Source organism: Lynx canadensis, chromosome F1, assembly GCF_007474595.2.
Source record: "Lynx canadensis isolate LIC74 chromosome F1, mLynCan4.pri.v2, whole genome shotgun sequence".
Classification (NCBI taxonomy): Eukaryota; Metazoa; Chordata; class Mammalia; order Carnivora; family Felidae; genus Lynx; species Lynx canadensis.
In genome coordinates this window covers 43,150,063-43,162,266 of record NC_044319.2, presented here as the reverse complement: position 1 = coordinate 43,162,266, position 12,204 = coordinate 43,150,063, and the positions used below count along the sequence as shown (strand labels likewise).

General features: G+C 49.3%; 1 protein-coding gene across 3 annotated transcripts in view; it reads left to right on the top strand.

Annotated features, from left to right (window-relative positions):
- DSTYK (dual serine/threonine and tyrosine protein kinase) overlaps nucleotides 1-12,204 on the top strand; it is a 49,862-nt gene that overhangs the window by 31,804 nt on the left and 5,854 nt on the right. The window contains exons 4-11 of one of the 3 annotated variants that reach the window (XM_030301935.1): nucleotides 2,623-2,855; nucleotides 3,259-3,342; nucleotides 3,979-4,155; nucleotides 4,770-4,899; nucleotides 6,087-6,243; nucleotides 6,695-6,827; nucleotides 8,834-8,947; nucleotides 10,365-10,479. In XM_030301935.1, coding sequence (XP_030157795.1) covers nucleotides 2,623-2,855; nucleotides 3,259-3,342; nucleotides 3,979-4,155; nucleotides 4,770-4,899; nucleotides 6,087-6,243; nucleotides 6,695-6,827; nucleotides 8,834-8,947; nucleotides 10,365-10,479 — 1,143 coding nt within the window. Of the gene's footprint in view, nucleotides 1-2,622; nucleotides 2,856-3,258; nucleotides 3,343-3,978; nucleotides 4,156-4,769; nucleotides 4,900-6,086; nucleotides 6,244-6,694; nucleotides 6,828-8,833; nucleotides 8,948-9,037; nucleotides 9,212-10,364; nucleotides 10,480-12,204 lie in introns of those variants that run through there. The other 2 variants (XM_030301939.1, XM_030301938.1) reach the window with 2 other exon arrangements.

Genomic DNA, 12,204 nt, shown 5'->3' with positions numbered 1-12,204 from the left:
TCTTATTTCTGAGTTAATTTCCATGCTTTCCTGCTTCTTAATCTGTTTCTGGCTGCTGCCGCCACCGTCGTTCTCATAACCAGCTCCCAAGGCTCAGCCTGGTCTCCGGCTCTTTGCTTTCCTTTGTCCTGCATCTGGTCTGCCGCCGGGTCCTGACGAGTCTTTGTCCCTGTTTCATATCTACCTTTGCTTTTCTGCTGCCTCTTCTTTAGTCTGCCTGAACTACTGTTACCCGTTGCTCCCCCGGACATCTTTCTCTCCTTTCTCCAGTTCATCTTTCGCGGCTCCCTGTTCCTACAGACTAAGTTTAGACTTATGAGCCTAATGTTAAAGATCTTCCAAAGTCTGACCAACTTTCCTCTTCCTCTTTCCCAATGTGCACCTTCCTGTAATTTCTATTTCAGTTGGTCTCAACTGCTTGCTGTCCTCCATATGCTTCCTTTACTTTTTCTTTGCTCCTGTTCTGCCCTAAACCCAAAATGTCTTTTATTTGTGAATTTCCAAATCCTACCTAGCCTTCAAGGCCTCTTCTAGATAACATTTTCATATCTCTTACAGCAGATAACACAGAGTCTGTGGATGGTACCTCTTCAGAGCCCGAATGAGCGTGCGAATGATGGTATACGGCCGTGTCACGCTTATACAAAGGACATAGGGTTGACTCTAGCAAACACAGGTGCCTTATTTCTTCCAGGTCTTTCTAGTATATGTGCTGCCGAAGCGAGCACTTACAGGTCTTTCTAAAGATGAGCAAAGATACGTCTTTGGTGAATTCCCCCCGTAGGGAGGACTTGCAGTGGAGATGCTAGGAAGGCTTCTGACTCACTGAAACAAAGCTGGCACATCAGTGCCAGTGGCACAGAGCCCTTGGTAAAGGTGGGCAGACCGTGAAATATTTGACTGTATATTAGGTGCCAAGTACACCAAGTTTGGTGCCTGGGAAGCGGTGGTTAGTTCAATAGACGCAGGGGGAACTGGGAGCGTGTAGATCAGATGTCTAGCTCTGTTAACTGCATGATGGATTTGTGAAGCCACTTCCGTACTCGGCTGTGTGTTAGACGAGACTTGCATGGCTACTACTTAACCTTGTTCTAAGTTCTTCCCGGAGACCCTTGATGCAATAAGTAAATTTAGAAGAGGCCAGAAGATTTACCAGCTGGCCTGGGGAACCAGATTTTTGGTACCGTTTTTTTGTTTTGTTTCATTTTGTTTTGTTTTGTTTAAATAAAGGTAATGCAGGTATGCTGGCTATATGGCATACACACTTCAGAAAAGATTTTTGGGGTGCCTGGGTGGCTCAGTCAGTTAAGCGTCTGACTTCGGCCCAGGTCATGATCTCACGGTTCGTGGGTTTGATCCCCATGTCGAGCTGTGTGCTGTCAGCTCGGAGCCTGGAGCCTGCTTCAGATTCTGTCTCTGTCTCTCTGCCCCTCTCCCACTCGTTCTCTCTCTCTCTCTCTCTCTCTGTCCGTCTCTTCCTGTCTCTCTCAAATATAAATAAACATTTGAAAATTGTATTAAAGAAGAACCTTTTTTTTTTTTTTAAAGGTAATACCTACATACATAGAATAGTTAGGTCAAAGGGAATGTAGGTGATTTTGTTGATTTGTTGGTTAGCTTAAAATTCTGATAGATTAAAAACAATTTTTTTTGTTAGATGTTATGGGATCTCCTCCAAAGAGGTAGCACCGATTTAAATTCCCACAGTAGACATGAGAGTGCCTTTTTAGGAGTGGAGTTTTTGCAGGTAACTTGTCTTCTCTTAAGTTCTGTCCTCTGGCTGGCAAAACAGATTTCTGATTCTGGGAGGTAGCTGGATGGTGACAGTGTTCCAGTTTTACTTTTTATTTATCTAGTAATTGATTAGTGCTGAATCCCCGACTCTCGGGTTTTTCCAGGAACTAGGCAGTGTGAAAGGTTACAAAGGCTTGGCAGTCCCTGAGCTTTGGGTTCAAATGCTAGCCGTATTACTTCCTAACCGTACCGTACCCTTCCAGGTGCCGCCTTTGTCCTTTCTTTGAGACTGTCTCCCAACCCGTAAAATGTGACCAGTAATACTCACCTGACCGGGGCGCCTGGGAGGCTCAGGCAGCTGAGTGCCCGACTTCGGCTCAGGTCAAGATCTCACGGTTTGTTGAGTTCTAGCCCCACATCGGGCTCGCTGCTGTCAGCGCAGGGCCCACTTCTGATCATCTGTCTCCCTCTCTCTCTGTCCCTCCCCCTCTCACGCCCTCTCAAAAATAAAACATTAAAAAAAAATACCCACCTGACAAGGTTATTGTGAGGATTAAATTCGATTGCATATATAAAATGCTTAGTATGGTGCCTGTCAAATGGTCTGCACTCAATAAATGATCCTCCTCCTATAAAGGCGACATGAAAGCTGACAAAAATCAATGGGCTCGTTCTAGACACAGTTGCTTTTTCTCAGTATTCTTAGATGCCTAAGTGGTAGAGGATCGCATGGCCCCGGATCATACTGAAGGTGAGAGCTCGTCAGCCAGCCGTGTCTTTTACAGCCATCGTGCTGGTAGCTCCTCGGCTTTGGTTGGGGGAGGCCCTTATTCTCAGTGCCTGCCCCTTCCTCTCACAGCCCACTGGCTTCTTTCTCTGCCTCCATAGATGTCATTGTCCCTGAGAACGGAGAGCCAGTGGGCACCAGAGAAATCAAATGCTGCATCCGACAGATACAGGAGCTCATCATCTCCCGGCTTAATCAGGCGGTGGCGAACAAGCTGATCAGCTCAGTGGATTACCTACGCGAGAGCTTTGTCGGCACCCTGGAACGGTGCCTGCAGAGCCTGGAGAAGTCCCAGGATGTCTCAGTTCACATCACCAGTAATTATCTCAAACAGGTACTCGCAGAATGGCCAAGATACCGTGTCACAGGTGACGCACAAAGCAGACACCACACAGAAACCCGGCCTCAAGTTAGCCCAGAGTTGCCCTTTCACCCCTCTGCCCATCCCCTTTGAGTTATATCGAACTTTTCCGTCACATGAGCACTGCCTGTCGGAGGGGCTTGTGAGCTGCACAGTCGCAGTTCGGGTGATGAGCTAGAAGGTGAAGAGGGAAGGAAAGGGGCCCAGAGAGCCGCAGAACCGATGATGCACCTGTGTCAACTCTGCACTCGTATCGATGGGTATATTTGGGAACCTTGAAACTGGACCCTGCCTTAAGTAAATACTATTTATCACATTTTCTAATCAGTCCCTCTGCTCAGGGCGTATTGACTTTGGTCTGTGTGTTCTCTTCCAGATCTTAAATGCCGCCTACCACGTCGAAGTTACGTTTCACTCAGGGTCCTCGGTTACAAGGATGCTGTGGGAGCAAATCAAACAGGTGGGGCTTGCTTAGAGAAACATCCTCTGGCCCTGGTTGGCTCAGAACCTTAGTCACCCCAATGGCAGCTGATGTCTAGGATCTTCTGTTGGTGTAGGTAGGTAGGTGGCCGTTTGTCCCGATTTGCCTGCCCGGGACAGTTCTGGTTTATGCCAGCTCTGAGGTAATTAGGAACGGAGCCACTTTAACGCTTGAGAATGGTGCGTTTAAATATTTCATGCAGCCCTAAGACTCTCCTCCACTAGCTTCTTCAGATTCCTTTCTCCCCGGCCGAAATGTTTTCTCAGAATCAGGCTTTCCTGCCAGAGGCCATTTGTGTGGTTTCTTTTCTGGAATTTGACGTGGCTCTTATTCCATACTGAGTTCAGAAAGGGAATTCCGGGCGCCCCCGGCGCTGACTGTATGTAGTGAGGGTTTGTGAGCCCATAGACTAGGCCTAGTGTTCTTTGATGCTTTCCTTTGGTCTGAGCCCTGATTATGAGGTAGGTGGAATGGGAGAGGAATCTTGGCCTTCACGTGGCTGCTTTCTTACTAGCCTGCTCCTAACGAGTGGGTAGCCCAGAGGGGAAGGGCGTTGGCTCTTTCTGGTGGCTCCTGTCCCCACCCTTGCATGTTCCTCCTCTCTTCTTCCCACAGATCATCCAGCGTATCACATGGGTGAGCCCACCCGCCATCACACTGGAATGGAAGAGGAAGGTGGCCCAGGAAGCCATCGAGAGCCTCAGTGCCTCTAAATTGGCCAAGAGCATTTGCAGCCAGTTCCGGACCCGACTCAACAGTTCTCACGAGGCTTTTGCAGCCTCCTTGCGGCAGGTGCGTATGTCGGAAGAGAGAGAAGAGCCTTATCTGTCGAGCAATATTTTGCCCACTGCTCTGCGTGTAATTTTTCTAAGATCATCAGTGTATCTTCTTCCTGTACGTTAAAGGATAATGTCATGTTTTAGGAAGTTTCATCAGTACATTTCTCACGTGGAGATTTTTCTAACTCTTGGGAACAGGAAGGGAACTCAGTTAATTTCTCCCCATTTCACTGAGTGAGGAATGAAAATCAAGGGGTAGGAATTTTATTTATTTAGTATTTTAGAAATGAGTCACAGAGGAGGACGACTTTGTAACTTTCACACTGGTTCACAGTTATGTGACGTGCTTGTCCCCTCAGAGTGTGCATGTGTGTGTGTGCGTGTGCACGCGTGCACATGTGTGTACGTGTGTATAGAGGGGAGGGTGTGGAGATGGCGCATCCAGGAGGCAAAGTGGTTATTTATTGAGAGCTCACTGTATGCCAGTGTCGGAGCCGTGTTCTGCCCAGCTTGTGTAACTCTCTCAGTTGTCCTCAGCAGGTAGATATTATTGTCCCCGTATAATAGGTGAGGAAGCTAAACTAGGGACTTGGAAAGTCACGTGTCTTCTTTCTGTTTCTCTTCCAGCTAGAAGCTGGCCACTCAGGTCGGTTGGAGAAAACAGAAGATCTCTGGCTGAAGGTTCGCAAGGATCATGCCCCCCGCCTGGCTCGCCTTTCTCTGGAAAGCCGTTCTTTACAGGATGTCTTGCTACATCGTGAGTCCCTGTCTTTCCCAAGTAAATTGGGAGAAGTTTCTGGATACCTGGCGTTCGCATGTTCTACCTCTAGCGCTGCTTCCTTGCAAAGCTACCTAAGCACCCACTGATGTGTTTTTGAAACCCTAAAGTCTGTTTGGTCCCACTATTTGTTACAGAATCCATTTCTTTTTTTTTTAATTTTTTTTTTTAACGTTTATTTATTTTTGAGACAGAGAGAGACAGAGCATGAATGGGGGAGGGTCAGAGAGAGAGGAAGACACAGAATCCGAAACAGGCTCCAGGCTCTGAGCGGTCAGCACAGAGTCCGACGCGGGGCTCGAACTCACGGACCGCGAGATTGTGACCTGAGCGGAAGTTGGACACTTAACCGACTGAGCCACCCAGGCGCCCCTGGTCCCGCTATTTGTATAGTTCAAGTGACATGACAGGTTTATTTAAATCAAACCAGTTGGGGGCACCTAGGTGGCTCAGTCAGTTAAGTGTCCAGCTTCAGCTCAGGTCATGATCTTGTGGTTCATTGGTTCAAGCCTCGCGTTAGACTCTGTGCTGACAGCTCAGAGCCTGGAGCCTGCTTCAGAGCCTGTGTCTCCCTCTCTCTGTGCCCCTCCCCACCTTTCAAAATAAATAAACAAAAAAAATAAATAAATCAGACCAGTTAGGGTACTTTCTACTAGTTTCCAGTACTGTCAGAATTACAACTTCCTACTTTTAGGTCTGTGTCTAAGAATCCTTTTTTTTTTTCCTTTTTTCTTAAACAAGATACATATTTTCTTCATAGGCAGTCTTTAAGGTTTTATTTTTAAGTAATCTCTACACTCAACGTGGGGCTCGAACCCACAACCCCAAGAGCAAGAGTCAGACGCTCCACTGACCGAGCCGGCCAGGGACCGCACACATCCAAGAATCTTAGGGAGGATGGGGCGCCTGGGTGGCTCAGGTCATGATCTCATGGTCTGTGAGTTCGAGCCCCGCGTCGGGCTCTGTGCTGACAACTCAGAGACTGGAGCCTGTTTTGGATTCTGTGTCTCCCTCTCTCTGACCCTCCCCCGTTCATGCTCTGTCTCTCTCTGTCTCAAAAATAAATAAACGTTAAAAAAAACTTTAAAAAAAAAAAAAGAATCTTAGGGAGGTTGGCCAGCAGGCTCCCATTTCTCCTGCCTCATCCCTGTCTCCGTATTTCATAGGTAAACCTAAACTGGGTCAGGAACTGGGCCGGGGCCAGTACGGTGTGGTGTACCTGTGTGACAACTGGGGAGGACACTTCCCGTGTGCCCTCAAGTCGGTCGTCCCTCCGGATGAGAAGCACTGGAATGACCTGGCTTTGGAGTTTCACTACATGAGGTGGGTTCTCCTGTCGTTCATCCCTGTGGGAAAAGATCCAGAGAAGAAGCCAGAAGCCGACACGACTTTTGTACCAAGAGCTGCAGCGTCCCTGGTCTCTCCATTCCTGTACCCCAGGGTGTCGTGGACAGTGTTTCTGGGTTTGTTCCAGTCACGTGCTCTCTGCCAGGCCTTCAGTGGCTTTGCTTGCCCTCTCCCCGCCATCCTGATTTCTCACAGACTCCGTCTCCCGTTGGACTTCTTCCTTAGTCCTTGCGGCCTGTCCGTCTCTAGATTCTGTGACGCTTCGTCCTCACTGGAGGCCGTTGTCTTTCCCTTTCCTCTGTACCGAGGGCCGTTCCCCCTGGACCTGGACTGAGGGTGGTCTCTGGGGTATCCCTTCCCACGTGGCGGCACGCTGTGCAGGGTGAGACCGGAGCACGGCAGCCGCGGCCTCTCTCCTTCCCACCAGGTCTCTGCCGAAGCACGAGCGCTTGGTGGACCTCCACGGCTCAGTCATCGACTACGGCTACGGCGGCGGCTCCAGCATCGCCGTGCTGCTCATCATGGAGAGGCTGCACCGGGACCTCTACACTGGGCTGAAGGTGAGGCGGGGCGAGGGCGTGACCGCGCAGCCGGAGCCACGGGGTCCTCCCCGGCCTGTCATCCCTCCTTGTCTGTCCGGACCTTCTAGCTTTCACGAGACGTTGTTGGAATAATCAAGCTTGATTACCCCAATCCAGAAAAACCTCACAGACTTCTCAGAGTCTGATTTTCGGCCCAGAACGCTGCCAGTTCGCCACCGTCACCTCTGGTGATGGTGGTACAAACCTAGACTACGCGGAGGAGCAGGAAAGCGTCCTATAACTTTGCTGTTCTTCCTCCTTTTTTCGCTCTCGAGGGATGAGCCAATTTTTGTCGTTTAACCAACCAGTAATTATCAGTGACTCCTTTTTGTCCAAGAGCCTGTATTAAGCACCAGAAGGGGATATCAGGAAGTGCGATTGCCAGGGGCCCCCGGCTGGCTCGGCCAGTGGTGCGTGTGACTCTTGATCTCGGGGTCAGGAGTTAAGCCCCACTTCAGGTGGAGAGCTCACTTAAAAAAAAAAAAGTCTAATTGTCAGAAGCTTCTAAGAGACTTGTAGTCAGTGAGTATGTCATGAGGATTTGAGTTTGGTAAATATACCTTGATGGGTAAAATTTGGTAGAAGGAAGAGGCCACACTAGGGGGAAGGAGGAACGTAATGCCCTCCACCTGAAGGACACTGGTCGTGTTGGAGCAGCTGTCTGGGACTAGGGGAGCGTGATGTGCAAAGACATGTTGAGAACAAATTGTAGAACACCAGAATTAAGAATTTCCACACAGGGGCGCCTGGGTGGCTCAGTTGGTTGAGCGGCCGACTTCAGCTCAGGTCACGATCTCACGGTTCGTGGGTTTGAGCCCCGCGTCGGGCTCTGTGCTGACAGCTCAGAGCCCGGAGCCTGTTTCAGATTCTGTGTCTCCGTCTGTCTATGCCCCTCCCCCACTCATGCTCTGTCTCCCTCTGTCTCAAAAATAAATAAACATTAAAAAAAAATTTTTTTTTAAAAAAGAATTTCCATAGAATTCAAATCGCAGTCTAGACCCTGAAAAGCTGTTGAAAGATTTTGAGCGAAGAGGAGATACGGTCAGTCGGATGCTCAGTTTCCCTCGCCCAAAGCAGTAAGGGAAGTAGAGACGCCCGTTTCTCTGGTCCCTACACTGGGGCTCAGTGGGGCTGGGGGAAGCTAACCCCAGCACATGTGGGTAGGTCCCTTCTCACAGATGCCTCTCATGCCAGTTTATGCGGACGCTTCCGGATATAAGACCGGAATCGCTAGAAATCATTGCAGGAGCCGTGGAAACTCAATAGGGTCGAGAAAATGACTCTCCCGGTGGCTCTCCCTCTTCATTTCAGAGGAGTTAAGCTCAGCACTGTCTGATGCTTTCCCACAAGAGGGCTAGAAAATTGAATCTCAGCTTCTGGATGAGTGATGTAATGTCCTCTGGAATTCAGGGGACCCTAAGTTGGAGGCCCGGTACAAGTAAGATGTGTGAGTTTGATATTTGAATCTGTAAAGCCAAACCTGGGCCAATGAGGCTTACAATGCAGCGGAGGTCATTCTGCCTGAGAAACCTAGAAATACCTTTTTCGTAAAAAATATGTTTTCATTTTCTTACTTAAAAATATTTTTAAGTCATCTCTCTGCCGAACGTGGGGCTCAAACTCACGACTCCGAGACCAGCAGTCACGTGCTCTGCTGACCTAGCCAGCCACGCACCCTGAGACCCGGAAGTACTCTGGGTCTCAAGGGCACTTCCAGAGTTTGTTGGGGGTAGGGGATGGAAATGAACTCATGCGTTCAGTTGTTGGACTGTGCCTCTTGTAGTCCTGTTTGGGGCAACCCCTCAGCCTCCTCCTCCTAACTTCTTTCCTCTTGCCTTCTTCCCATCTACTCTCTGTGCTTGTCCTGTGTGCCCTAGTGCAGGCCGACTCTCAGTGCCCCGCAGAAGGAACTCTTAGTTGGTTTAAGCAAGTTGGACTGAGGAGTTGTCTTGTTAGTGACACGTGAGCCCTTTTGTCTCCCCAAGGCTGGGCTGACGCTGGAGACACGTCTACAGATAGCACTAGATGTGGTGGAAGGAATCCGCTTCCTGCACAGCCAGGGACTTGTCCACCGTGATATCAAGCTAAAAAATGTCCTGGTGAGTAGAGCTGTTTCCCCGAGATAACGCCCTGCCTCCGTGGGTTAAGTGACCTTGGGAGGGTCCGCATGAATGTGAGTTTGATCATAGGAAGAGGCTGCCGGAAGAACAGTGGATTGATGGGATCTCAGACATAATGCTTGGGGAGCGTGAAGCCGCATCATAGACTGAGCGTACGTTGCTTAAGGCTTTTCCTCCGAACACTGTTGAAAAACTTCAAACTTACAGAAGAGAAAAGAGTGGTACAACGACCACATACGGTTCACCCGGATTCATAATCTCTTTCTCCTGGGTTAGTCTCTCTCTGTTCCTCAGTCTCGCACACACGTACGCACACTCTTTGTTCAAGTATATGAAAGTAAGTTGCAGATAACACGTTCCTAAGTACTTGAGCTTGTGTCTCCTAAAAAGGACATTCTTCTGTGTAATTAAAATGCCATTATCACACCAAAGAAATTTAACATCGGTATAATACTGTTAGTTAACATGCAGTCTATATTAACATTTCCCAGTTGTCCTAACTATGTTTAGTTACCCGAATACGGTCATTTGTTTGTGTGTTTGATCCAGGGTTCACTCCAAGGGTCGTACGGCGTACTTTGTTGTCATGTTTTTTATCCTCCTTTAATCTGGAATAGTCTTTCTGCTCTTTTGTGCTTTTGTGACGATGTGTTCGAGGCTTCCAGGTCTTGTTATTGCTTAGGGTTTGATCACAGGTGCTGGATGAGGGCTGAGATGGGTAAATGCACCTTAAAGGTAAGGTGGTCATGTTCCGTTATCTCAATTGTAGAGACTCCTCTGACATATTCTCTTGACACTGTGTTGCATTATCATTGAGGTGTTTCTGGCAACAGGTACATACAGAGAGATGACAGCAGTTTGGGGGGAAGGGAAAGATCGTCCTAAAATCATAGGCCGAAACCTAAGAGGCTTATCTGTAGTCAAATGAGACGTAGATTTATTCTCTTGGGTCTTTGGGAAAGGAAACTGCAGGGAATTCAGGAAACTCTCCTCAGCTCACCAGAGGACCTCAGCCTTCTTACTTAGCAACTTTCTGCCCTGGGGTCTGGAGGTCAGAGAAGAATAATCAGGAACCAAAATCCTTTCCTCCGTGTCCTTCACTTATTCATTCTTCCTAGACTTACTAAGTTCCTGCTATGTGCCAGGCAGTGTGCTAAGCGCTAGGTATACAAAGACGAAAAAGGCAGCCCCTGCCCTTAGGTTGCTTACAGTCTGGGGGGAAGATGGGAATGGGAACGAGTCTGGAGACAGGGAGGCGGGAAGCAGGATTGAGGAAGCGCTACTGGGAAGTAGACACCCGCTTCAGAGCTTGAGTGTGCCCCTGAGCTTGAGTGTGCCCCTGAGCGTTACGTGCAGGGTCAGACGCAGGCTGACTCTTGCCCTGCTTTGTTGGCAGCTGGACAAGCAGAACCGTGCCAAGATCACTGACTTAGGGTTCTGCAAGCCAGAGGCCATGATGTCAGGCAGCATTGTGGGGACACCAATCCATATGGCCCCTGAACTTTTCACAGGTAAGCTGCAGGGCGGGAGTGGGCCTCAGCAGGGCTCCATGCTTTAATGAGTTCTACCTCTTGCTTAAGTAGTATCCACAAGTACTACCGGCCGGTCTGGGGCGGGCAAGGGAGAGCCAGGGGAGGGGAAACCTAAAGACAGGTAGGGGGAAGGTGAGGAGGTGAAGGGGTGAGAAGGAGAAGTGTAACTAGGAGTCACCAAGTCTGCTTTTGGACGTTTCTCTGGGCTATTCGTGCCGCGGTTGCCATAATCAACCAGTTAGTTGATCATAAAGTCCTGATTGAATAACTTCTGTACATCAGGAGTTGGCCCTGATCATCAATGAACTCGCTGATGACAGAGATCTATTAGGAGAGGTTAAATAATTAGGAAGCAGCATCAGACTGTGTGACCAGGTGCTAAATCGGGTGCTACATGATGTGATGCTGGTGTTCAGACAGGTGGTAAGTGAAGGTTGAAATGTTTGACAGTTTTATGGTATGAGATTTGGGGTAGGACTTGAGTCAAGTCCGGAAAAATTGGTATGTGGGCAGGGCATTGCTATTAAGCATGTTCTTGGAGCTAGGCAGTGCGAGTACGGTTTTTCATATATTTTGTTCCATTTAATCCTCACAGCAAGTCTGTGCTGCCGCTGATGCATTTTTGTGCCCATGTCACGGGTAAAGTTAAGTCCAGACTGGTGAACATCAGAAAGCCACCCCACAATGCTGAGCTAGAAATGATGGAGCTGGGATTGGAATCTAGGTCTTTCTGGCTCTAGAATCTAACCAGGTGTCTGGAAGGAGAGAACATTCTGGAGGCTGGGGAAAGGGAAGTATGAGGAAAATTGCCTGACAGGGGACACATCCCTGTGGGGAGTAAAAGCAAACAAGGTTGGAGATGAAACACACCGAGCTTGAAATCCACACCGAGGAAGAAAGTCTCGTTGTGGAAGAAATATTGGAACTTGAGCTTTTGGGGCGCCCACGTGGCTCAGTCTGTTAGGCGTCTGACCTAGGCTCAGGTCATGACCTCACGATTTGCGAGTTCAAGCCCCACAAAGCCTGCTTTGGATCCTCTGTCCCTCTTCTCTCTTCCCCTCCCCACTTGTTCTCTCTCTCTCTGTCTCTCTCAAAAATAATTCTAAAAATTTGAAGAAAAGAACTGTGCAGGCGGGGGATGAGGACACGTTCACGGAAGGTCAGCTTAGCAGCGGAAGGTGGAGGGGCTTTGCGGGGCGAGAACCAAGGCAGGCAGACCAGGGGTTTGGGTCTCCAGGATCAGGCTGGTAGCAGCACTGACACAAAAAAGTCGTGCCGGATTCAGGATCAGTTCACGGGAGGAACGGGTGGGATTTTGTGGTTAACTAGGTGTCGATGGTGAACAGCAAAGGATGACCAGACGAGGACTCGAGAGTTTGAGCCTGAGGGGTTGGGGGGGGAAGGGGTCGTGTCTGTGCCAGGGAAGAGGGGACGGTCCCGGCAGCCCCTTCATCAGCGTGGGGAAGAGTTAAAATGAGCCGTGTATGTGGCCTGCTCTCGTTGGCCTCACACACAGGTCCGGCCCCGGCCCTTCCCTGAGTGATGTGCGTGAGGGCGAGGGTGAGCGGGACCCACGGTGGACTCAGCATACAGTCGTTTTCTTTCTCGAAATTCATTTCTTGGAACATTTCCCCCCCCCCCCCCCCCCATGGTTGTTTTCTTTTGGCTGCTTGGTATTTCACTTCCCTTGATTCTCTGCAGTCC